This window comes from Cherax quadricarinatus, chromosome 22 (genome assembly GCF_038502225.1).
Source record: "Cherax quadricarinatus isolate ZL_2023a chromosome 22, ASM3850222v1, whole genome shotgun sequence".
NCBI classification, from domain to species: domain Eukaryota; kingdom Metazoa; phylum Arthropoda; class Malacostraca; order Decapoda; family Parastacidae; genus Cherax; species Cherax quadricarinatus.
In genome coordinates, this window is record NC_091313.1 from 26,441,700 (window position 1) to 26,468,293 (window position 26,594).

Sequence of the window (26,594 nt, forward strand, 5' to 3'; positions counted from 1 at the left end):
CCCAATGCGACCAATTATGTAAGTGTATTTATGTAAGTGCGTTTGTACGTGTATGTTTGGGGGTCTGAAATGGACTAATCTAATTCACAATATTCCTTATGGGAACAAATTCGTTCAGTAATGGCACCTGAACATACTTCTGGAATGAAATAATATTGTAAACCGGGGGTCCACTGTATTTATAGACAGGGTTGTAAAAGAAGTAAATGCTAGGGCGTTGGGGAGAGGGGTGGGATTAAATTATGAGGAATCGAATAGAAAATGGAAGTTGACACAGTTACTTTTTGCTGATACTATGCTTATGGGAAATTCTAAAGAAAAGTTAGAGGTTAGTGGACGAGTTTGGGAGAGTGTGTAAAGGTAGAAAGTTGAAAGTGAACATAGATAAGAGTAAGGTCATGAGGGTATCAAATGATTTAGATAAAGGAAAATTGGATATCACATTGGAGAGAGGGAACATGGAAGAAGTAAATGTTTTCAGATATTTGGGAGTTGACATGTCAGCGGATGGGTTTATGAAGGATGAGGTTAACCATAGAATTGATGAAGGAAAAAAGGCAAGTGGTGCGTTGAGGTATATGTGGAGACAAAAAATGTTATCTATTGAGGCAAAGAAGGGAATGTATGAAAGTATAGTGGTACCAACTCTCTTATATGGATGTGAAGCTTGGGTTGTAAATGCTGCAGCGAGGAGGCTATTGGAGGCAGAGGAGATGTCCTGTCTAAGGGCAATGTGTGGTGTAAATATTATGTAGAAAATTCAGTGTGGAAATTAGGAGGTGTGGAGTTAATAAAAGCATTAGCAGAGGGCTGAAGAGGGGTTGTTGAGGTGGTTTGGTCATTTAGAGAATGGATCAGAATAGAATGACATGGAAAGTGTATAAATCTGTAGGGGAAGGAAGGCGGTGTAGTGGTCATCCTCGAAAAGGTTGGAGGGAGGGGGTAAAGGGGGTTTTGTGAGCGAGGGGCTTGGACTTCCAGAAAGCGTGTGTGTATTAGATAGGAGCGAATGGAGATGAATGGTTTTTGGGACCTGATGAGCTGTTGGAGTGTGAGCAGGGTAATATTTAGTAAAGGGATTCAGGGAAACCGGTTGTTTTCATATGGCCGGACTTGAGTACTGGAAATGGGAAGTACAATGTCTGCATTTTAAAGGAGGGGATTTGGGATATTGGCAGTTTGGAGGGATATGTTATATATCTTTATATATGCTTCTAAACTGTTGTATCAGGGCACCATTGCAAAAACAGTGATTATGTACGAGTGAGGTGAAAGTGGTGAATGATGAAAGTATTTTCTTTTTGGGGATTTTCTTTCTTTTTGGGTCACCCTGCCTTGGTGGGAGATAGCCGACTTGAAAAAAAAAAGTACTAAACCCACAAGGGTAAATTGCCCCTTAACATTATTATTGTGAATAAGTATCATTTTGCTTTGTCTGGCTTCAGAGATCTTTACAGCACAAATAACTGTTGAAATACAAGACACTTGCTGCTTAACTTGTCTAGTCACATATTAATGGAATACAATACTAACATGGTTAGAGTAAACTATCATTATTTGTTACATGTAATTACATAGTATAACTATTTCTTTATCCACTAGTGTATTATGATAAAATTTTACTTTATTAAATTATAATTATTTCCATGAGGAAGTACTAAACCCTAAAAGGTCATTCAGCACCTAGTTTATAAGAGGTACTTTGGCTTGATCCAAAGAAAAGGAGGTAGCCCTAAATTCTTTGGATCAAGAGCTCTTCAATGGCATCAAGGCATTGCCCTGTAAACCAGTCTGTCTTTTTATATATAATTAAAGAGTAATATGGCAAGGTAACAGCTTTGAAGAAAATGCATAGCACAAGGAACAAAAAAGAAGTCATCATTTCAGGTACCTAAGTGGTTTTATGTTAAACCACTTTTTATTACACAGACTAAAAATTTGGTTAACTGAAAAATCAATAAATGACATACCCATTCACTCTGCCCCAGGCCCAGACTCAGAACTTTTGTGTTCATCAAGAACTGCAAGAAGCCTCTTTCATGTGCCTTAAGCATTCTATGGAGAGGGAACATGGACACACAGGTCATCCCAGTCACTAAAAAAACAGACATAGCCCCAGGCCACAAGTGACAGTAAAGCAATTGTAAACAACTGCAGACCAACAGCACTAACATCCCATATCATAAAAATCTTCGAGAGAGTTCTAAGAATCAAGATTGCCACCCACTTAGATACCCGTCAGTTACACAACTCTGGGCAGCATCAGTTTAGAGCAGGTCACTCCTGCATATCCCAACTACTGGACCACTATGATGTGGTTTGGATGCTCTGGAGGATAAACAAAATGCAGATGTAGTATACACAGACTTTGTGAAAGCCTTCGACAAGTGTGATCATAGCATAATAGCACATAATATGCATGATAAAAGAATAACAGGAAAAGTTGGTAGATGGATCTATAACTTCCTAACAGAGTAATGGTAAACAGTAGAGTCAGAGATGGCTACAGTGAAAAGTGAAAAGCAGACATCAACCAATTCTTTATATAGGCTGCAGAAAACGATACGAAGCTCAACGTAGACAAATTTCAATTACTCCGCTATAGAAAACTTGAGGAAATTAATACTGTATCTGAGTATGAATTATTATTATTATTATAATCAAAAAGAAGCGCTAAGCCACAAGGACTATACAGCATCTGAGTATGAAACAAATTCCAACCACATAATAGAGCAAAAAACTAATGTGAAGGACCTGGGAGTGATAATGTCAAAAGAGACTCACTTTCAAAGATCACAACAATGTGTCCATCCTATCATTTGTCTAGAGACAAATGATAGGATGGATAATGAGAACCTTCAAAACTAGGGATGCCAAGCCCATGATGATTCTCTTCAAATCGCCTGTTCTCTCTACACTAACGGCCCCCTTCGAGGCAGGTGAAATTGCAGACCTGGAGAATATAGAGAATTTTCACAGCATGTATAAGTACAATAATGCACCTAAATTACAGAGAACAGTTCAAGTCCCTTGATTTGTACTCCCTGGAATGAAGGAGAGAAAGACACATGATAATATACACTTGGAAAATCCTAGAGGGACTAGTCCCAAATCTGCACATGAAAATATATCCCTGCGAAAGCAAAAGACTTGGCAGAAGATGCAGCATTCCCCAATGAAAAGCAGGGTTACCACAAGTACATTTAGAGACAACACAATAAGTGTCAGGGGCCGAAGATTGTTCAATTGCTTCCCAGCCTACATAAGGGAGATTACTAATAGACCTCTGGCCATCTTCAAGAAGGCACTGAACAAGCACCTTAAGTCAGTTCCTGACCAGCTGGGCTGTGGCTCGTGCACGTGTGTGTGTGGCCAACAGTAACAGCCTGGATGATCAGGCACTGATCCACTGCAAGGCCTGGTCACAGACTGGGCCACAGGGGTGTTCACCCCCCAAAACCCCCTCCAGGTATACCATAATCCAATTTAATACATGCAGTGCTGATGTGTGCCAAGGACCTGCCATGGATAGTAGCAAACACTATATATAAGACCTATACATCCCTATTATAAAGTTTAACTGATAAATTATGCATAATAAGTGGAGAATTATCACTTTTTCACTGATGGAAAGCACTTCACAGCTTCTCTTAGACTTTCAAGAACTTCCACCATCGCTACTTTTGCATTCTGAGGCCATTATTAAACAAAATTAAGGGTTATTTTTGGGCCAGGGTAAACAGTGGATAACTGAAACTGTGGATATTGGACCCGCAAAAATGGGGGTCCTACTGTATGCATTAAAAAAAAATCCACCAAGGAATTAATCCATATTCATGAGGTGTGCTATCTAATTCTTCCACATTAGTGAGTTTCCCCAGAGTATATTTGCAATTCCCATTTTTTCTTCTCTTAGCTTCTGTCTTAAGGATTGTATAATACTTGAGAGATTATGAAAATATATTTGGAAATTTCTATATATATAAACCTTGGACTATAATACAGTACACTTCAAATATCAATAATAGGTTATGCCAAAGGAAAGTGATTCTGTAAACTCGAGGAGTTCTGCAGCTTCAATGTAATTGCCAAAAGAAGTCTTGCGGAAGCCTGAAATGTTGAATGAATTTAAAATCTTCATCCACTCTGGAAGTTTGTGCATTGACAATAAGGCCTCTTCAAGTTTGATTTTCAAGGCAGCTGAAATATAAGACAAGTATTTAATGTTTACATTATGGCACATTTATCATGAAGCAAAATATGATTCAAGTCATTGTATATAAAAGTGACTTAATAACCCTCTTGCATTTAAAAGGCCTTAAAGTTAACTATACATTATTAGATTATTATTATTATTATAATCAAAAAGAAGCGCTAAGCCACAAGGGCTATACAGCGCTGCAGGGTAGGGAAGGAAGCGAGGGTATTGGATGGCAGAAGGGAGGAGGGATGATCAGCAGGTTACAGAAAACAGCGGGGCAGGGGATAGTACGGGGGTAGAGGGTAGCAAGAGATTGAAGTAGAAAGGGCTGAAGGTATCAGAATTTGTGAAGTAAGTCAGTTGTTGTCAAAAAGTCAATGAGAGAGTCCGGATGAAAGGTGGGTCCATCAGCGAGAAGGGAAGGTAAAGAGAGAGCAGCGGAGCGAAGACGACGACAGAGGTAAATTCTGCATGCTCGTTGATAAAGTGGGCAGTCCAAAAGAATGTGGCTGACTGATAATGGAGCTTGGCAATTCTCAGAGAGAGGAGCAAGACGCCTCTCCATGAGATATCCATGAGTAAGACGAGTATGGCCAATGCGAAGACGGGAGAGAGTAGTCTCCTAACCTCGACACTTGTGATAAGAAGACGGCCAGTAACCTATACTCGGTTTAATTGATTGAAGTTTGTTGCCGAGCATAGTAGACCAACGTTGTTGCCAATGGGTGTGAAGGTGGGAAGATATTGCAGCAAAATAGTCCGTAAATGGAATACCTCTATAAGAGACTGGTAGGTCATGTACTGCTGACCGCGCAGCAGTGTCTGCCTGTTCATTGCCCTGTACGTCAACATGACCAGGGACCCAACAAAACACAATATCTTTATGCTTGGTAAAGATGTGGCGTAGCCAAAGTTGGGTACGGAGGACTAAGGGGTGAGGTGTATCAAATTTTTGTATAGCCTGTAAAGCACTAAGGGAGTCTGAGACAACCACAAATGATGACACAGGCATAGATGCAATACGGATAAGTGCTGTAAGGATGGCATATAATTCAGCAGTAAAAATACTAGCCGAAGATAGTAAATGCCCTTGTACGACGCTGTCCGGAAACACTGCTGCGAATCCTACGCCGTCAGAAGACTTAGAGCCATCTGTGTACACAGCAATGGCATGAGAATGAGAGTGAAAGTGGTCAAGAAAAAGAGAGCGGGAAGCGACCGTAGACAGTTGGGCTTTCGAGCAAGGGAGGGAGAAAGAACAGACTCGAACAGCTGGAACTTCCCAGGGGGTAGGGAAAAGTGAGATGCTACATGTACATAGAAAGGTGGTAGTTGAAGAGAAGACAAGAGCGAATGAAGGCGAAGAGAGAAGGGACGGAGTAAACAGGGGCGGCGAACAAATAAAGAATGTCTACTAATATCAGTGACCATTCTATAAATGGAAGGATTGCGGAGATCATGAGAGCGTACATAGTAGCGCAGGCAATGGGCATCACGGCGATCGGATAAGGATGGAACGTTCGCTTCTGCATAGAGGCTCTCGACAGGGGAAAAGCGAAAAGCACCAAGGCATAAACGTAATCCTTGGTGATGAATGGGGTTAAGGCTAGAGAGAGTAGCAGGAGATGCCGCTGAATAGATCTGGTCACCATAATCAAGTTTCGATAAAATAAGGGTGGAATGTAGGCGAAGGAGGGTTCGACGATCAGCTCCCCATGAAAGATGAGCAAGGGTTTTAAGAAGGTTCAGCCGGCTGTGACAAGTTGCCTTCAGAGAGGTAATGTGAGGTTTCCAGGATAACCTACGATCAAAGAGAAGGCCCAGAAACTTGACTGTATCACGTTCAGGGATACGGGAGCCATAGAGGTACAAAGGATGATCGGAGATGACAGAGCATCTAGTGAAAGTAATTTGGTGGGTTTCAGTGCTGGAAAATTTAAACCCACGTGTGGTGGCCCAATTGGAAACACGGTCGACTGCATGTTGGAGGGAAACTGTAATGAGGTGACAGTCAGCGCCTGCACAGGCAATAGCGAAGTCATCAACATAGAGTGATGACCAAATATTTGATGGAAGACTAGAGGCCAAATCATTAATAGCAAGGAGAAAAAGTGTTGTGCTCAGAACACATCCCTGGGGGACACCTTCAGCTTGGATAAAGTTCGGGGAGAGCACATTATTAACCCAAACACGGAAATGCCTGTCAGTTAAAAAGTTCTTAAGGAAGGATGGTAGATTGCCTCGAAGGCCTAAGGAGTGGGCTTGGGCTAAAATATTATACCTCCAAGTTGTGTCATATGCCTTCTCAAGGTCAAAAAATATGGCAATAACTGAGTGGTTATTCGCAAAGGCATTACGAACATACGTATCCAAGCGTAGTAAGGGGTCTATGGTAGAACGTCCCTTACGAAAGCCATATTGACGAGTGGAGAGACTGTTGTGTGTCTCTAAATACCACACTAAAAGTCTATTTACTAGGCGTTCCATTACTTTGCAAACTGCACTGGTAAGAGCAATGGGACGATAGTGGGAGGTTTCATGTCCCGTAGTGCCTGGTTTGCAGAAAGGGAGAACAATGGCGGATTTCCACAGCTGTGGAAGAACTCCTTGTGACCAAATAAGATTGTAAAGGCGTAATAGGACTGCAAGGGCTGACTGATGTAAATGTTGTAGCATACGAATATGAATGTCGTCGGGCCCAGCTGCTGATGATCGACAAGCTGAGAGTGTTGCCTCCAGTTCTTGAAGTGTAAAAGGCACATTATACTGTTCTTCTCTGAGAAAAGAAAAGTCCAAGGGTGCTAACTCTCTGGCAGACTTTGAGGAAAGAAATGAGGGGCATAGATGGAGTCCCTGAGAAATACGGACCAGATGATTGCCAATTTCATTGGCAACATCTAGTGGGTTTGCTATATCAACACCGGCAACCCGCAGAACAGGAGAATATTTACCACTCAGTTTTCGTACTTTTTTTCCAGACTGCACTCATAGAGGAAGCAGAGGTGATGGTGGAGACAATCTCGCCAGCAAGTGCGTTTAGCGTCACGGATGACACGGCGAGCGATCGCACGCTTCTGTTTAAAATCAAGGAGTCTCTCTGTGGTTCTATTGTACCGGTACCTGCCCCATGCAGCGCGTTTCAAACGTACTGCACGAGCACAAGCAGGAGACCACCAAGGCACGCATTTCTGAGAATGCCTGCCCGAAGTTTGGGGTATAGAATGAGAAGCTGCGGTGAAAACGGAGGACGAGAAGAGGTGTAAAAGTTCATCAATGGAGGACGAAGAAGGAACCTCTTTAAAAACAGTTAGGTGTGAGTAAAGGTTCCAATTTGCCCGATTAAATTGCCAGCGTGGGGTGCGAAGAGGTGGCGAATATGAAGGGGAAGTAAGAATGATTGGGAAATGATCACTGTCATGTAAGTCCGGGAGAACAGACCAAGTGAAGTCTAATGGGGCGGAGGAAGAGCAGACTGAGAGATCGATGCAAGAGAGAGTATGAGTCCGAGGATCAAAATGGGTGTGAGTACCTGTATTTAAAACATGGAGGGGGTGGGTGGCAAGAAAAGCCTCTAACTGAATTCCACGGGAATCACAGTGAGACCCCCCCCCCAGAGGAAATGGTGGGCATTAAAATCACCAAGTAACAGAATCGGTGGTGGTAATGACGAAACAAGGAAGGCAATATCCGGAATAGATAATGCCCGAGAAGGAGAGAGATATAAAGAACAGAGCGTATACCACCTATGCAAGTGGATACGGGCTGCTGTGTAATGCAGCGAAGTACGAACAAATAGCTGATGGTACGGAATATCGGTGCGTAGAAGAAGGGCACTTTCATTAGAGGTCCCATCAGGAAAAGGATCTGAATAATACAATAAATTATAGCCTGAGATAGGAGAGATAACAGCAGAATGTAATTTTGGTTCCTGTAAGCAAACACCAACAAGGGAAAACTGGGAGAGTAACATCTGAAGCTCACCCCGATTACCCGAGGCCGCGTATATTCCACTGTAAATAGGCCATGATTGGCAATGATAAAGATACCTGAAATCCGCAGGTAAGGGTTCCTATGGACTAGTGGGGTTAGAAAAGTCCACATGCGGAGGCAGTGGAAAACGTTCAAGCAGCGAAGGAACGGTGCGCTGTGAAGAAAGGAGTTGCGCAGATGGAGTAGAGGAGAGAGAAGGAGCGGAGGGTGGATCAGTGTCCACTGATGGTTTGGTCTCTGCAATATATTCAGAGATTGCTTCAAGTGTTTCAGAATTCAGAGACGTCGTATGGGAGACAATATTGGAAATGGTAGGGGGAGGATGAGTAAAGATTGGAACTGTAATGGACTGTACCAAGGTAGGGGGGGGGGGCGAAAGGGTGGAGGGAACTGGAGAAGTGTGGAAGGGGACAGAAGAGGCAGAAACCTGGGAGGTGGCAGAAGAGGAAGAAACTTGGGAGGGAACAGGGAAGGAAGGTACAGTACGAGGAGGGTGAACCTCTACACTTGTAACAGAGCCAGTGAGAGGGGGAGAACCAGGTACAGAGACAGGGAAGGGAAAATGAGGAGGTGGAAGATGGGTAGGAGGTGTTAACATACCTTTTTTTGACTTTTGAGAAGTAGAGGGACGATTGGGAGGAGGTGTCATACGAGATCTCGTCACTACTGAGGCTTGTGAGAGAGAACACGAAGAAGCAAGATCAGACTGAGACATTGAAGTAGGGACGTCTGAGCCGAGGACAGCAAAAGAATTAGCTACAGGAGTGACTATGGGAGAGGTAACCACAGAGGTGGGTGCAGAAGATGGGATACCAGAAGTGGGGGGACGTTTTGAAACACGAGAATAAGAAACACGAGGTAGTCTCCCTTGGAGGCGGAGATGAGAAACTGCCATGGCATAAGGGAGACCTTCTGCCTCTTTGAGGTAATGGATTTCTCGCTCGTTTAAGTAGACTTGACAACGGCGAGAGTACGAAGGGTGAGCCTCATGACAATTAAGGCAAGAGGGAGGTCGATTGCAAGACGTATTAGAATGGTCATCGGCACCACAGACTGGGCATTCGGCGATAGATCTGCAATATTTCGCTGGATGGCCAAATCGGCAGCAATTTCTACACTGTTGCGGTGTAGGGATCACCTTTCGAACTTGTAACCGATGTCCTGCTACATAAACTGAGGATGGGAGTTCACGGCTGTCAAAAGTTAAAAGAGCCACATTGCTAGGGTATCGTCTCCGCCCGCGGGCAGGAAGAACGTAAGTGTCTACCTTGAGGATTGGGAGATCTTGGAGTTCCAGCTGTTCAAGAATGTCAGTGCCACATGTCTGGAAATTTTGTTGAACTATGGTATGGGGCAGAATGACGGTACCACTACAAGAATTGAGGGAATGATGCTTTTCAATAGTTACAGGAACAGTATCGATATGGGAAAGACGAGAAAGCTCATGAGCCTGGGTAGCATTCTGTACGGTGACAATGCGCGTACTGCTCTTAAGAGCATGAAAAGAAATATCTTTACCAACATGGCGTAGGAGTGCCTTGCCAATACTGTGGTCAGAAAGATAGGCAGTATAGGAAGTCGGTCGTAAAGTGAAGATTTTAGTCCATTGTGCAGTCTGAAACTGAGCGTGGAAAGGTAGTGAAGGACGTGTCAATCTTTTCTGAGAAGAACGAGAAGGTGGAGAAGTATCATCAGCAGGTAATTGTCATTGTCGTTTAGGCGTGGGACCAGAGTTGGTCCGACGTGGAACGGGCCGGCGATTCGAAAATTGCCGCACCGTAGAGGGAAAGGCCGGAAGCATAGTCAGAGGAGAGCGAAGGTCAGATAAATCAAAGGAGTCAGTTGAGGCCTCAGTACCTGAAGCGGGTGAGGAAACAGCACCGGCAAGAGGTACTGAGGCATGAGGAGTGTCCGAAGAGTGGTCCAAAGACGAGGCGGGGTCAGAACGGGGTGCGGTATCAAGAAGGGGCCCGGGGGTAGCAGGTTCATGGACTAGGGCTGCCATGGTTAGGTTACTTCTTTCTTTTTGTTTTTAAGAAAAAAAAAGAAAAGAAAAAAAAAAAAAAAAAAAAAAAAAAAAAAAAATAAAAAAAAAAGGGGGGACCGGGGAGGGATAGTTCCTAGGAGGAATGAAAGGGCCAGAAATCTCCCTCCACGCCCAAGAGGACCTCAGCACCGCAAGTAGCGCAGATGCAGCATGGAACCCGTGCCATACCCTACCCATCATGCCAGTAAACCGGCAATCCGGGATAGCAACCTCACATCTGCCGAGCTACCTCGGTGGACAAAAGAGAGGGCGGCCGGAAATCCGCCACAAAGCATACCTCCTTCGGCCACCACCCCCGGAATCCGAAAGGTGGCTTCCAGAGATACACCCGTCGCCCGAGAGACACCCAAAGCCACCCTCCGGGATACCGGAGAGGGATCAGGACATCCCCAGGCAATCCAGATTCCACGGCAAACTATGCCACCACCAAGAACCTCAACGGAATGGGATGGACCCCGGTACCCTTTCCCCTACCTAGGAACTAGCATGCCTGTGGAAAAAAAAAAAAAAAAAAGGAAGGGCAAAAGGAGGGAGGGGTGGGGAGGAGGAGGAAAGGAAAAAGGGGAGGAGGAAAGGAAAAAGGGGAGGATGGGATAGGGAACGGGGGATTGGGGGGTAATTAGGTTTGGTCTGAGGAAGTAGACCGACAGGTCTAATTCCTCAGACCAAGAGCCTCTTCACCACGCCAAGGAGCCCCCCTTGAAGAGGATGCATTAGAGAAAACAAAAATGGCAAAGTAAAATGGCTAGGATGTCCCCATAAATATATAATCAATAGTAAACAACAGAAGAATTTAAAATTTCATGTAAATATCCTTCAAGAGGGTGCCTTTATACTAAAAGGCTCTTGATTCAAGGAGTTGTAGCGATGATCTTTGAATCAAACCTGATTGCCTCTAATTTCCCAGGTGATACAAGGATCCTGCAGATTTAGTAGTCCCTCTTGAATATAATAATTGTAAAGAAAAGTATGTTCCTTTAACAGTGCAAATACTTAAGTCATACATAGGTCTTCTTGGCCTTTATTCAGTCATTAATTAAATTTAAGTGCTCTTGCTGCTGCACATTATTATACATAAATGCTAAACCTGATCGAGTTGTTCATTACTACAGCTGTAGCTTAGTATACTTTCCATTTAATTAATTTTAGACAATCATGACACTATTTACAAAGCATTAATCTCATATGGGCCACTCAAGGATGCATAAAAGAGATGCTTATAATAAAAGGACAAAAAAGCATAGATTGTTTTAGTTAAAAAATACAGTAGAACCCCTGTATCCACTGATTCCATATCTGTGGCTTCAGTTATCCACAATTTACTGTGGCTCAAAAATACCTCTTAATGACCCCAAAGTGCAAAAGTAGAGAAGCTGGTAGTTCTTTAAAGCACAAGAGAAGCTTCTCATCAGTGAAAAAGTAATAATTCTTCACTTATGCATAATTTATCAATTAATGTTTATAAGAGGTATGTACAGGACTTGTATACATATATAGGGTTTGCTACTATCCATGATTCTGGTATCCACAGCAGGCCCTTGGAACAAATCCCCTGCAGATACAGGGTCCTACTGTATTAGAACTATTTGGTTTTTCTATACTAAATATCTTGATATCAATTTGATGCTATCATTACCAACTTGGTACTTTTACGATCAATTCATTCTATTACTGTCTTACGGTTGCTCCCCTTTCTATCTTGTTTATTTGAGTAAGCTTGAAATGCTCCAGGCATTTTCTTTCCAAAATTCATTGTAGTAATTACTAACAGCCTGGCTGGTCAAAATGGGTAGCAATTAATGGAAAGAGGATTAAGCCTCCACCCTTCCTAGTACACTAATTCGTCTTTTCAATATATGTTAATCTTCCCTAGTTATCCAAGACTTACTCATCAAGAATCATTAATTTTTTCTTTAGTTGACATAGTAACTGTACACTAGAATATTATTTAGAAAACAGAAGTTGATTAGTATATTTAGAAAATAGAATCTGATGTAGGCAAGCAAAGAGGCAAAATTACTTTGTGACTAGCTACACCAATACATCATTAAAAACTAAAAAAGTAGTATTTCATAAATAAAGTAACTGACAGTGATAAAAATCAGCCTGACCTGGAAGTTTCGAGTTTACTAATATGGGATGGGGTGGAAGTGGACCCCACGACAATTCAAGAGACAGCTCTGGCTCATGGTAGTAATGGCGAGAGAGGTAGTTGGCCAGTGACAAAGAATCCACTGCAGTTGCTTCAGACTTTTTTGACACTACCATCTCGATGGAACGTTGGTGACTTCCAGAGACTGCAGAAATGATAAAACCAACCAATAAAAATTGAGGTCAAACTTCTGGACCTCTCAGAGGAGGTGCCTCGATTGTTAGGAGTTTTTGATCCAGGGAATGGGGCTTATCATCCCCTTCCTGGGATCAAACCAGTGTGTCTCCCATTCTTCAGGCACTATAAGACCCCTATTGATTTAGTGCTACCCCCTGAAAAAAATAACACTTCTGAAATAGTAACTGATTATGATTTTCAGAACATGTAAATACAGGGCATGACTATGTCCCAACGCCACTTACCGAATTCTTGGTAAATTTACAGTAGTGGAATGGGTAGATTAGACTGCCATAATAAATGCTACTAGTAATTTGAAAGGAAGCCAACATACCAGGTAAATAATTAGAAAAGGCAAGTGTACACAGTATTCAAACAAAGAATAAAAGTTACAGTAGGTAATGAAGCATTAGGATGAGAGTGTAACAGTAACAAAATAATTAATTTTGAAACCCAAATTGTTCCTAGTACATATATTTGACAACAGAAATAAACTTGTTCATTTTTTTAACACACTGGCCATTTCCCACTGAGGCAGAGTGACCCAAAGAAAAAGAAGAAACTTTCATCATTCAACACTCACCATCACTCATACATAATCACTGTCTTTGCAGAGGCGATTAGATACGACAGTTTAGATGTCCCTCCAAAGGCCAATATCCCAAACCCCCTCCTTTAAAGTGCAGGCATTGTACTTCCCATTTCTAGAACTCAAGTCCAGCTAACCGGTTTCCCTGAATCCCTTCACAAAATATTACCCTGCTCACACTCCAACATCTTGTCAGGTCCCAAAATCCATTTGTCTCCATTCACTCCTATCCAACACACTCACGTGTGCTTGCTGGAAGTCCAAGTCTCTCGCCCACAAAACCCTCCTTTACCCCCTCCCTCTACTCATATTGCTGATAAAATAAGCATACATAAATAGAAAAAAGGTAGCAGCTACAGGAAGACCTAAGCAGAATATTAAAATGGTCCTGCAAATGGTAATGGGATAGGAGACTAGACCTGACTCACGAAATCTTAATGACAATTGGATGAATCTTATTGAAGCTAGCAGGCCCAGTGGCTAATGTGTCGGTCTGGAGTTTTGAGACTGATCACAAGTTCTAACCCCACCCGTGGTATGACTGCAGACCATATCATTTGGACGACGGAGTGGTGAGGAAAGGAAAACCATTACTCTAAACCTGTCCCATGAAGTAGGTTAAAAGTTTATTTATGCACTCCATACCCATCCTATGCACAAACAGAAATGCCATCAGTAGCCCATGCTAAGGTTGCAAACACTTCTTAAGAACATTACCTCATACAGGTGACCTGTTCTCAAGTATACAATACTAATAAACACTGAAAATAAGTCTAAAGAGCACATCTAGAATGGCATCCAAGTTGAAGGAATGAGCTTTACAGTAAAAAAGTTCCCAAATGAAAGAACGAGAAGGACTGGAAGCACTGCATACAAAATATTCTGGGTATGTAGACTCTGAGACATGGATTGCTGTATGACCCTTGTGGGTTTAGTGCTTATGATTATAATAATAATTAGACGTGTATCTTTTTTTTCCCTGGGATGAATCGAGTACAAGAAGTCATTAGAAGTTGCATCTAAATGATTTTTTAGTTTTTCTGCTCTCTCAGCATGGCCTGTAGCCCAAATTCCTGCCTGATTTGCCAGGTTATTACTACGTGCATCTTGCAGACCCATGTATCTATCCTACCAAATCAAATTTTAGTTCCAAATTACAGGGTGTTGTTTAATCTCTGATATTACGTCATAATTTACATTTTAAGGGAAAATCCTTTATGTGAAGAATTTCAGACAGACCAAAACTAGTACATGTATAGTACAGTGGATCCTCGACCAATGATATTAATCTGTTCCTGAGAGCTCATCGTTAGTCGAAATTATCGTTAGTCGAGTTAATTTTCCCCATAAGAAATAATGGAAATCAAATTAATCCGTTCCTGACACCCCAAAGTATTGAAAAATAAATTTACCACATGAAATATTAATTTTAATACACACAAACTGAAGAAGACATGTACAATTGCATGACACTTACCTTTATTGAAGCTCTGGTGATGATTAATAGGATGGGAGGAGGGGAGAGTGTGGATGGTGTTAGTGTTTAGAAGGGGAATCCCCTGACATTAGGACTTGAGGTGTCAAGTCCTTTTCCGGGGTTACTTCCCTTCTTCTTTTAACCCTTTGAGGGTTTTCGTCGTACTAGTACGTTTTACGCGTAGGGGTTTTTGACGTACTAGTACGCATAAATTCTAGCGGCCTCAAATCTCGCGCGAAAAGGCTGGTAGGCCTAGGTGTGAGAGAATGGGTCTGCGTGGTCGGTGTGCGCGGTAGAAAAAAAATCTGGGACCCAGTGGTGCATTGTGGGAATGCCCTCTTAGTAAACAATGTCCACCATGCCTCGCGGTAAGAAGCTCCTCACTCCTCGGCGAATTGGGACACTTTTGTTCCCCAGTGACAGTTCTAATAGTGATGGAAGTGCCAGTGAAGATGAGTTTCGTGGTTTTAGTGAGGTTCTGACCAAAACTAATGACCATAATATCGGTAATAGTGAAGAAAACCCAGACGACCCTCAGCCTTCCACCTCTGGTGCTGGGCCCTCGTGTTCACGTTCAGTTGTTCCAGAACCCAAGAGGAAACTTCTATTTTCCCAAATCCCAGACTCAGATGAGAGCATGGGTGATGATAGTGATAGTGAATATGAACTACAAGCTCTTCAAACTAGTTCCAGTAGTGATAGTGAAGTGCAATATTCCCCAGTGAAGCGTCAGTATATACGACGATATATGCGCTCTGGAAGTGTGCCATATGCTATTCCAAGGGGAAGGAGTGTATCTCGGAGTACATCCCGTGGCTGTACAACAGGAACAGACAGTGAAAATGACGAAGATACTGTTGCAATTGGGATGGAAAATGTGCGTGGTGGTAGTGGTGCCGGCGGTGAGGCACCAGCAGTGGGCCATGCTGCCACCCACGCTGCCACCCACGCCGCTGCCTCAGCTGATCTAGAACAAAGGCCACCATCCCCCACTCTCCCACCACACCAGCCTCCACAACCACCTGTCATTGTCCAGTACCCACCAGCAGACCGCACCTGGGATTGGCAGGAAGCTGTCAATTTTGTTCCAAATCCCCACCAGTTTGATGGCAGCCAAAGTGGAATACGGCCATCTTGTGCACTTGGGAACAATGCCACTGAACTGGAATGTTTCGAGTTATTCTTTGACGAACCACTGATGAAAAGTATTGTCATGGAAAGCAACACATACTATGAGTACACCATGGCAAACACATTACTTTCACCAAAATCACGTCTACACCAGTGGAAGGAGGCAACTGTGGCTGAGATGTATCTTTTCTTTGCCACAATAATGCTTATGCCACATGTGTATAAGCACAAAGTGAAATCATACTGGTCAACAGACCCCCTGATTGCAACACCAGGTTTCAGTGATATAATGCCAGTGAATCGATTTGTGCTAATGTTACGTATGCTTCACTTCTCAGATAAAACCAGGCCTGACAGAACTGACAGGTTATATAAGATTAGGAATGTGTTTGTGTATCTGAAACAGAAATTCAGTACGCATTTTTATCCCTTCAGGAAGCTTGTAATTGACGAGTCTTTGATTCTGTTCAAAGGAAGACTCTCTTTCAAGCAGTACATACCAAGCAAGAGGAAACGCTTTGGTATAAAGTTGTTTGTGCTTTGTGATTGTTACAGTGGTCTGGTATTGGATATTATTGTGTACACTGGAAGTTATACATTGCAAAATACCAGGAAGTTATTGGGCATCTCAGGTGATGTGGTTCGAACAATGATAGAACCATACCTTGGTAAGGGGCATATATTATATACAGATAACTGGTACACAAGCCCCTCACTCAGTGATTTTTTGCGAGTGAACATGACAGATGTGTGTGGCACAGTGCGTGCAAATCGAAAACATATGCCCAGGTTTGACGCTGGCACTCGTAGAGGTGAGGTGCAGGCGTTTGCTGCCAATGACATCATGGCATTTCGGTGGCATGACAAACGAGATGTCACACTGTTGTCATCAATTCACCCTAATGAAATGGCAAACAGTGGCAGGCAGCATAGAGAGAGAAATGAACCCATTCTAAAACCTGCAGCTGTGATTGATTACACCTTCAACATGCATTCAGTGGACAAATGTGACATGCAGATTGGGTTTGCTGATTGTGTTCGCAAGAGTTATAAGTGGTACATCAAACTGTTTTTCCATCTTCTGGACATTTCCATGCTCAATGCTTATAATATGTATAAGATGAGCACCAGAAACAAACCACAGTACGGCGAATTCTGTTTGTCTGTCATCAGACAAATAGTATTCAAGTACCAAGGAACAGCACCTGCAATTGACCGCCCACCAAATTATCAACAACTACCTGCTCGTCTGAAGCATGGTGATCACTTCCTGGTAAAACTGCCTGCTACTGCTTTGAAGAAAAAGGCTCAGAAGAGGTGTTACGTCTGTGCACATACAAGAAAACGCCCACGACAACGCAGAGACACTCGTTTTATGTGTGAGGAGTGCAAAACTCCACTGTGCATGACACCATGTTTCAAAGAGTTCCACAGGCTGCAGAACTTCTAGAAACATTCCCTGTGACTGTATATGTGTATATAAAATATAGAAAAATAGTAATAAACAACATTTCATATCGTTTGTTTGTGTAAATATTTTCTGTAAACAAAATAATGACAACAGTGTTTACGCCCTTATTGTGTAGTATTGAAAAAGAAATAACTTACAAAATACTGATCATGTTGGCCTCAGAGGCCATAAAAGTTACTCAGAAAAAGAAAAATTGAAAAATAATTGAAAATAGTACATAAAAAAGTAAATAGAAAAATACCGGGTGACGGCAGTTGGCGATGTTACCATATGTTGTTCAATTTTGGCAAATTTCACACCTCCATATCTCGGTAAGTATTGACGTTAAAATTTTTTTGTTTAGCCTATAATGTTTAGAAAAAATACTCTATTTTTTCATAAGAAAAAATAATTTTTTTTTTTTTGAAATTTGGCCGACCCTGAGAACGAGTTTCGGAGAGGGCCTGTCGACCCTCAAAGGGTTAATGCCACTAGGACCAGCTTGAGAGTCACTGGACCTCTGTCACACAACATATCTGTCCATAGAGGCCTGTACCTCCCATTCCTTTATGACATTCCTAAAGTGTTTCACAACATTGTCAGTGTAATAGTCACCAGCATGGCTTGCAATAGCTGTGTGAGGGTGATTTTCATCAAAAAAGGTTTGCACTTTAAGCCACATTGCACACATTTCCTTAATCTTTGAAGTAGACAACTTCTTCAATTTCTCTATCTCCTCCTCCAGAGCAGTTTCCTCAGGTCTGGCCTCTTGCTGTTGAAGATGATCTTGCAGCTCATCAGTGGTTAGTTCTTCATTGTTGTCCTCCACCAACTCTTCCACATCCTCCCCGCTAACCTCCAACCCTAAGGACTTCCCCAATGCCCCAACTGATTCCACAACTGGCATAGGCTTCTCAGGGTTAGCCTCAAATCCTTCAAAATCCCTTTGGTCTACACATTCTGGCCACAGTTTCTTCCAAGCAGAGTTCAAGGTCCTCTTAGTCACTTCCTCCCAAGCCTTACCTATAATGTTTACACAATTGAGGATGCTAAAGTGATCTCTCCAAAACTCTCTTAGAGTCAATTGAGTTTCTGAGGTCACTACAAAGCACCTTTCAAACATAGCTTTTGTGTGTAGTTTTTGAAGTTTGCAATGACCTGGTAGTCCATGAGCTGCAGGAGAGGAGTGGTATTGGGAGGCAAAAACTTGACCTTGATGAAGCTCATGTCCCCAGAAAGTCGCTCTTGCAAGTCTGAAGGATGACCAGGAGCATTGTCTAATACCAGGAGGCACTTAAGGTCCAATTTATTTTCCAGGAGGTAATTTTTCACAGTGGGGGCAAATGCATGGTGTAACCAGTCTTTGAAAAAGTCCCTAGTGACCCATGCCTTACTGTTTGCCCTCCACAGCACAAACAAATTAGCCTTGAGGACATTGTTTTTCCTGAACACTCTGGGAGTTTCAGAGTGATACACCAATAAAGGCTTCACTTTGCAATCACCACTAGCATTAGCACACATCAACAGAGTAAGCCTGTCTTTCATAGGCTTATGTCATGGGAGTACCTTTTCCTCCTGAGTAATGTATGTAGGTCCTGCTTGGCATTTTCTTCCAAAACAGGCCTGTTTCGTCACAATTAAACACTTGTTCAGGTTTCAATTTTTCACTGTCTATGTACTCCTTGAATTCCTGCACATATTTTTCAGCTGCTTTGTGGTCCGAACTGGCAGCCTCACCATGCCTTATCACACTATGTATGCCACTACGATTCTTAAATCTCTCAAACCAACCTTTGCTGGCCTTAAATTCACTCACATCACCACTAGTTGCAGGCATTTTTCTAATTAAATCGTCATGCAACTTCCTAGCCTTTTCACATCTGATCGCTAGAGAGATGCTATCTCCTGCTATCTGTTTTTCATTTATCCACACCAAGATACGATACTACGTGCCGCAAAATGCCCTTCTCACACTATACCACTCACTTATTTATCCATACCTCACCTATGCTATTTGTGCTTGGGGATCAACTGCAGCAACACACCTAAAGCCAATAATAACCCAACAAAAAGCTGCAATAAGAATAATCACTAAATCCCATCCCTGGCAACACCCCCCTCACTCTTCATAGATCTAAACTTACTCCCTGTTCAGTACATCCACACTTACTACTGTGCAGTCTACATCTACAGGACCTTAAACTCCAATATCAACCTTGACCTAAAATGCTTTCTTGATAGTTGTGACAGAACCCACAGGCATAACACCAGACACAAACATCTCTACGACATTCCCCCGTGTCCGACTAAACCTTTACAAAAATTCAATGTATGTCAAAGGTCCTAAAATCTGGAACACCCTACCTGAGAACTCTAGAACTGCAGACACATTCATCACCTTTAAAACTAACATTAGAAAACATCTTATCTCCCTGATACACCCCATCAACTAACTCCACGAATACCACCTAGTGGTTCACACTTACACTCACTCACCCATTTGACCATAAACAGAAATATTAATCTCAATCTTAAAATAATGAATCCTATGATACTCCAATATTGAAACTATGTACTGTGCCAAAACAAAGGCATTCACATTGCTAAACTCTCAAACTAGTATTTAGTCATTTAGCCATAATACCAACTTACCTCATAATTTGTAATATTTTAAAATAAAGAATTAAACTAAGTCTGCCCGAAATGCCTAGCCATGCTAGGCGTTCTAGTGGTACACTCTGTAATCATTATTTAACTACATGTAAACCACACAATAACCAAATTCTGTAAATTCAACATTGTAATCCTTATAGAGAATAAACTTTGAATTTGAATAACAGTCTCTCAACATCTATCACTTGCGATCTCAGTTTCGAAAACATAGTTGCACCTTTGGCAAGAACAGCTTCCTTGATTGCCGTTTTCTTGGCCACAATAGTAGCGATGGTTGATTGGGGTTTTGTGTACAACCTGGCCAGCTCGGAGACACGCACTCCACTTTCATACTTAGCAATTATCTCTTTCTTCATATCCATGGTAATTCTCACCCCTTTTTGCTGTAGGGTTGGCACTAGAAGCTTTCTTGGGGCCCATGGTGACTTATTTTGCAGGTGCAATCACTAAAAATGCTGTGATAATATGAAATGTTCCGATTGTATGTTTGGATGCGACCGCGGTGGCTGGCTGGTTTGTAAACACCGGCACCCACGCGACAAGTAGGACGCGCTCAGGCCACATGTGGACGCGTCTCGAACAGAATGAATCGCGTTGGTCGAGTTTTTTAGTGCTAGTCGAGGCAAAATATTTGCGTTAAAATGTATCGCTAGTCAGATTTAACGTTATACGATGCTATCTTTGGTCGAGGGTCCACTGTACTTATGAATTATACCAGTACAGGAATAGTATTTAGATGAGGAATATAACATGTAATTTTAGTTTTGTGTGACAATTAAATGCAAATTATTTCTGTACACAAGGTGGATTAGTTTAAAATGGAAAGGTAGCAAAGTAACAAATTTGTGGTACATATAAGATACACTTGACATATTAAATGTTTAAAATGGAAAGGTAGCAAAGTAACAAATTTGTGGTACATATAAGATACACTTGACATATTAAATGTTTATGACAGTTATATATAGATGTTTAATATTTCATTAAGCTATTGGGAGATAAAAATTTTATCCTCCAGGTAAGTTACTCCAAATTTTGAGTCCTTTGATATGCATGCAGCTTTTACTCAGGTTTACCAGTTCATATGGAATATCAGATTTATTTCTAATGTTATGCTTATGTGACATGTTGAAACTCTCCGACAATTTGTCTTAGCTCAGAGTTAATATTCATATCAAGTTTTCTGTATACAGTGGACCCCCGGTTAACGAACTTTTTTCATTCCAGTAGTATGTTCAGGTGCCAGTACTGACCAAATTTTTTCCCATAAGGAATATTGTGAAGTAGATTAGTCCATTTCAGACCCCCAAACATACACGTACAAATGCACTTACATAAATACACTTACATAATTGGTCGCATTTGGAGGTGATCGTTAAGCGGGGGTCCACTGTATGCACAGTATATTATGCAGATACTTAATACATTAGGCAGATTCAAATTTTTGAATAGTGAGAGGAATATATCTGCCATCTATGATGACCTATCAGTAAAGAGGCACCTATGAGTTAAGACTTGTTGGTTGAATCCTAGGGAAGGACCCCAATGAAAATACATAATACTCAACTTTACTGAATTAACATGGGTTACTAACCTAAAGAATTACTTATTTACTCTAAGATATTAGAATAAAGTTTTGAATAGACTACTAAAACTGAAGTACCTGCAGCTTAATGTGATGCAAGGCAAAAATCTTACCTTGTATATCAGAGAAGAAAGAAGCATCTTCTCCCATCTGCTTTAGTGCACGTAGCAGGAGTTTATTACTAAGAGAATCTTCATGTGAATACACAAATTTACATCCCCTCATGTCCAAAAATTCCTTCATTCTTTCTCTGAAAGTGATAATTACCAGTTTTTTTTTTTTATTTATTTTGCATGCTTATAGTATTTACATCCTCACTTTAACCCGTAAACGGTCCAAACGTATATATACGTTTTTTCAACATTTGAAAGTATGTAAAAAAAGTAGATCTTTTTTTTTTTTGTTACATTTGAAAATATGTAAAAAAACGTAGATCTACTTTTGTAGCACTACACATGTGAACGTAGATCTGCTTGGACCATTTATGGGTTAAATACTATAAGCATGCAAGTAGTTACTGCACTGGTGTAATCAAGTGATTACACCAGTGCATAACTACTTTACTTTGTTTGCAGTAGATAGCATATTATGGAATATGAAAGTGAAACATAATGAGCTTTTGTTTTCATCATGTAGCTATCAGAGTAGCAGCACATTGCAAATTTATCAAAATTTTCAAATAAAAATTCTCCAAGCAATTTTTTTTAAATTGTGAATAAACAGTATTTAAAGAAACAAGTGGTAATTTCAAAGGTTTAACATGAAAAGCCTTGTACATGTAGACCAGAATGAATTACAGCAAATGGATATGCTGAATGTTGAAGACAGAGTAAAACAACTAATGCTAAATTATGTTTATAAAATTGCTCACAATCAGTGGTCCCAATATCTTAGTGCTAATTTTGTTAAGGCTGGGAACCAATGCAATTATAGAACTAGGGGAAGGGAGAACAACTCTGCAGTACCTCGAGTTGGTGATCAGGCTTCAGATGCATTATTCTGTACAGCAATAAGAGTGGAACAGACTGCATGCACATGTCAAAGCCTGTCATAGCATGAGCCAGTTCAAGAAGAGAACCAAAATGTACCTTATGAATATAGCTACAGAAAGGGAGGAGAGTGATTTCTTATACATCTAACATATATACACTATATGTAATCTGATCCTATTTTTGTCGATGAAAATAACTAAGTTTACCTCTCCCCTAGTATTACCTGGAGTTTACCTGGAGAGAGTTCCGGGGGTCAACGCCCCAGCGGCCCGGTCTGTGACCAGGCCTCCTGGTGGATCAGAGCCTGATCAACCAGGCTGTTGCTGCTGGCTGCACGCAAACCAACGTACGAGCCACAGCCCGGCTGGTCGGGAACCGACTTTAGGTGCTTGTCCAGTGCCAGCTTGAAGACTGCCAGGGGTCTGTTGGTAATCCCCCTTATGTATGCTGGGAGGCAGTTGAACAGTCTCGGGCCCCTGACACTTATTGTATGGTCTCTTAACGTGCTAGTGACACCCCTGCTTTTCATTGGGGGGATGTTGCATCGTCTGCCAAGTCTTTTGCTTTCATAGTGAGTGATTTTCGTGTGAAAGTTTGGTACTAGTCCCTCTAGGATTTTCCAGGTGTATATAATCGTGTCTCTCTCCCGCCTGCGTTCCAGGGAATACAGGTTTAGGAATCTCAAGCGCTCCCAGTAATTGAGGTGTTTTATCTCCGTTATGCGTGCCGTGAAGGTTCTCTGTACATTTTCTAGGTCAGCAATTTCACCTGCCTTGAAAGGTGCTGTTAGTATGCAGCAATATTCCAGCCTAGATAGAACAAGTGACCTGAAGAGTGTCATCATGGGCTTGGCCTCCCTAGTTTTGAAGGTTCTCATTATCCATCCTGTCATTTTTCTAGCAGATGCGATTGATACAATGTTATGGTCCTTGAAGGTGAGATCCTCAGACATGATCACTTCCAGGTCTTTGACGTTGGTGTTTCGCTCTATTTTGTGGCCAGAATTTGTTTTGTACTCTGATGAAGATTTAATTTCCTCGTGTTTACCATATCTGAGTAATTGAAATTTCTCATCGTTGAACTTCATATTGTTTTCTGCAGCCCACTGAAAGATTTGGTTGATGTCTGCCTGGAGCCTTGCAGTGTCTGCAATGGAAGACACTGTCATGCAGATTCGGGTGTCATCTGCAAAGGAAGACACGGTGCTGTGGCTGACATCCTTGTCTATGTCGGATATGAGGATGAGGAACAAGATGGGAGCGAGTACTGTGCCTTGTGGAACAGAGCTTTTCACCGTAGCTGCCTCGGACTTTACTCTGTTGACGACTACTCTCTGTGTTCTGTTAGTGAGGAAATTATAGATCCATCGACCGACTTTTCCTGTTATTCCTTTAGCACGCATTTTGTGTGCTATTACACAATGGTCACACTTGTCGAAGGCTTTTGCAAAGTCTGTATATATTACATCTGCATTCTTTTTGTCTTCTAGTGCATTTAGGACCTTGTCGTAGTGATCCAATAGTTGAGACAGACAGGAGCGACCTGTTCTAAACCCATGTTGCCCTGGGTTGTGTAACTGATGGGTTTCTAGATGGGTGGTGATCTTGCTTCTTAGGACCCTTTCAAAGATTTTTATGATATGGGATGTTAGTGCTATCGGTCTGTAGTTCTTTGCTGTTGCTTTACTGCCCCCCTTTGTAGAGTGGGGCTATGTCTGTTGTTTTTAGTAACTGTGGGACGACCCCCGTGTCCATGCTCCCTCTCCATAGGATGGAAAAGGCTCGTGATAGGGGCTTCTTGCAGTTCTTGATGAACACGGAGTTCCATGAGTCTGGTCCTGGGGCAGAGTGCATGGGCATGTCATTTATCGCCTGTTCGAAGTCATTTGGTGTCAGGATAACATCGGATAGGCTTGTGTTAACCAAATTTTGTGGCTCTCTCATAAAAAATTCATTTTGATCTTCGACTCTCAGTCTGGTTAGCGGCTTGCTAAAAACAGTCATATTGGGACTTGAGTAGCTCACTCATTTCCTTGCTGTCATCTGTGTAGGACCCATCTTGTTTAAGTAGGGGCCCAATACTGGACGTTGTTCTCGACTTTGATTTGGCATAGGAGAAGAAATACTTTGGGTTTCTTTCGATTTCATTTATGGCTTTTAGTTCTTCCCGCGATTCCTGACTCCTATAAGATTCCTTTAGCTTAAGTTCGATGCTTGCTATTTCTCTGACCAGTGTCTCCCTACGCATTTCAGATATATTGACCTCTTTTAGCCGCTCTGTTATTCTTTTCCGTCGCCTGTAAAGGGAGCGCCTGTCTCTTTCTATTTTACATCTACTCCTTTTTCTTAGAGGAATAAGCCTTGTGCATACATCGAGTGCCACCAAGTTAATCTGTTCTAGGCATAAGTTGGGGTCTGTGTTGCTTAGTATATCTTCCCAGCTCATATCGGTTAGGACTATGTTTTTGTTATTGAAGTTGAATTTGGTGAATGCTCCCTCGTGACTAGTCTCATTATGTCGGTCTGGGGCTCCACGCATACATGTCTGAACCTCAATTATGTTGTGATCTGAGTATATTGTTTTTGATATGGTGACATTTCTTATCAGATCATCATTGTTAGTGAAGATGAGGTCTAGTGTATTCTCCAGTCTAGTAGGCTCTATTATTTGCTGATTTAAATTGAATTTTGTGCAGAGATTTAAAAGCTCGTGTGAGTGTGAGTTTTCATCAGAGCTGCCTCCTGGTGTTATTACTGCAACAATATTATTTGCTATATTCCTCCATTTTAGGTGCCTTAAGTTGAAATCCCCTGTTTTTAACTTTTAAATATAAATAAGATTTATCACAAGGACCCCAATGGAAATAAGTCACTGACTTTGTTTTTGGGGGTATCATAAGTTCTTTACACATATGGTGCTATGTATGATAATCTATATAACTGTATTTGTGTATACCTGAATAAACTTACTTAATATCTTTCCATGGTGAGGCTGTCATCCACTGCGAATGAAATTAATTTTCCCTTCTAAAAATAAGTCTTTGAATTACCACCCTACAAATATATTTAATCTAGCCCCATCAACAAAAACAAGAGGCTACAGTTGTAATCTGAGAAACAGTCACAAAGAATACAGCACTATGAAGTTTTTCATCGATAGAATGGAATAAAAAAAATGGTGGTGTGTGCTACAATCTCTGGAAATGTAAACAAACAATCCTCCTTGTTCCTCTGCAATTTTATTTTCCGTTTCCCCTAACAATTGATAATTCTAGCAAACACTAATATACTCACAGATGTATTTCTCCACAATTCTCATACTTTTGGCCTTTTTTTCCCCCCTTATGCAAGGAAATATATAATCTCTTCAATGATCCTTAACCCTTTCAGGGTCCACAGGCCCTCTCAGAGACTTGTTCTGAGGGTAACCAAATTTAAAAAAAAAAAAAAAAAAAAAATCTTATGAAAAGATAGAGAATCTTTTCCAGATCATAATGACACCAAAAGTATGAAATTTGATGGAAAATTTAACGGAATTATGCTCTCGCAAAGTTAGCGGTCTCGATGATGTTTACGCATCAGCGATTTTGCCCACTTTGAGCCCTATTTTCGGCCAATTCCAATGTACTAGTCGACAAAAATCATAACTATTTCGCTAGAACTTCATTTTTTCTATCGAATGAGTACAAGAAACCACCAATTTACTGATTTCAACTATCCAATACAGTGGTCAGAATTTAGCAATTTTGCCAATTTCACACAAATTTCAAAAGATGCCAGTTTCCAAACAGGGTCCAGATTAAACAAGACAGACATTTCTGGCACTAAAATAACATTTCCTCTGTTCATTAGTCACATTCCCAGGCCCCTCTTGCATTTCTTTTGCTTTCCACTTTGAATTTTTATACTCACAAAAAAAATAAGATTTACTGTTATGCAGACTACTGCATTAGCGTAGAAATGGTATAAATAATATCGCCGCACTTGTGAAAGAATATCAGACTCACCAGTTGAAGTGTATTGGATGCTTAGCATGATTTGTTTACTTTTGAACTTTGGTAAAAATCGAGCATTTCTGCTAATTTGAGCTCAATTTCAAGGCACTTTTCATTGTAAAACCAGTCAAGATCA

At 41.4% G+C, this 26,594-nt stretch overlaps 1 protein-coding gene across 3 annotated transcripts in view; it reads right to left on the reverse strand.

Moving 5' to 3' along the window:
• Positions 1 to 3,946: 3,946 nt before the first annotated feature.
• Positions 3,947 to 26,594, reverse strand: part of LOC128689676 (uncharacterized) — a 30,121-nt gene continuing 7,473 nt past the window's right edge. For all 3 annotated transcript variants that reach the window (XM_070087597.1, XM_070087595.1, XM_070087596.1), the window contains exons 4-6: positions 21,586 to 21,722; positions 12,350 to 12,535; positions 3,947 to 4,200 (exon numbers count right to left, since the gene is read on the reverse strand). In XM_070087597.1, coding sequence (XP_069943698.1) covers positions 4,019 to 4,200; positions 12,350 to 12,535; positions 21,586 to 21,722 — 505 coding nt within the window. In that variant the 3' untranslated portion in view covers positions 3,947 to 4,018. The remainder of the gene's footprint in view (positions 4,201 to 12,349; positions 12,536 to 21,585; positions 21,723 to 26,594) is intronic.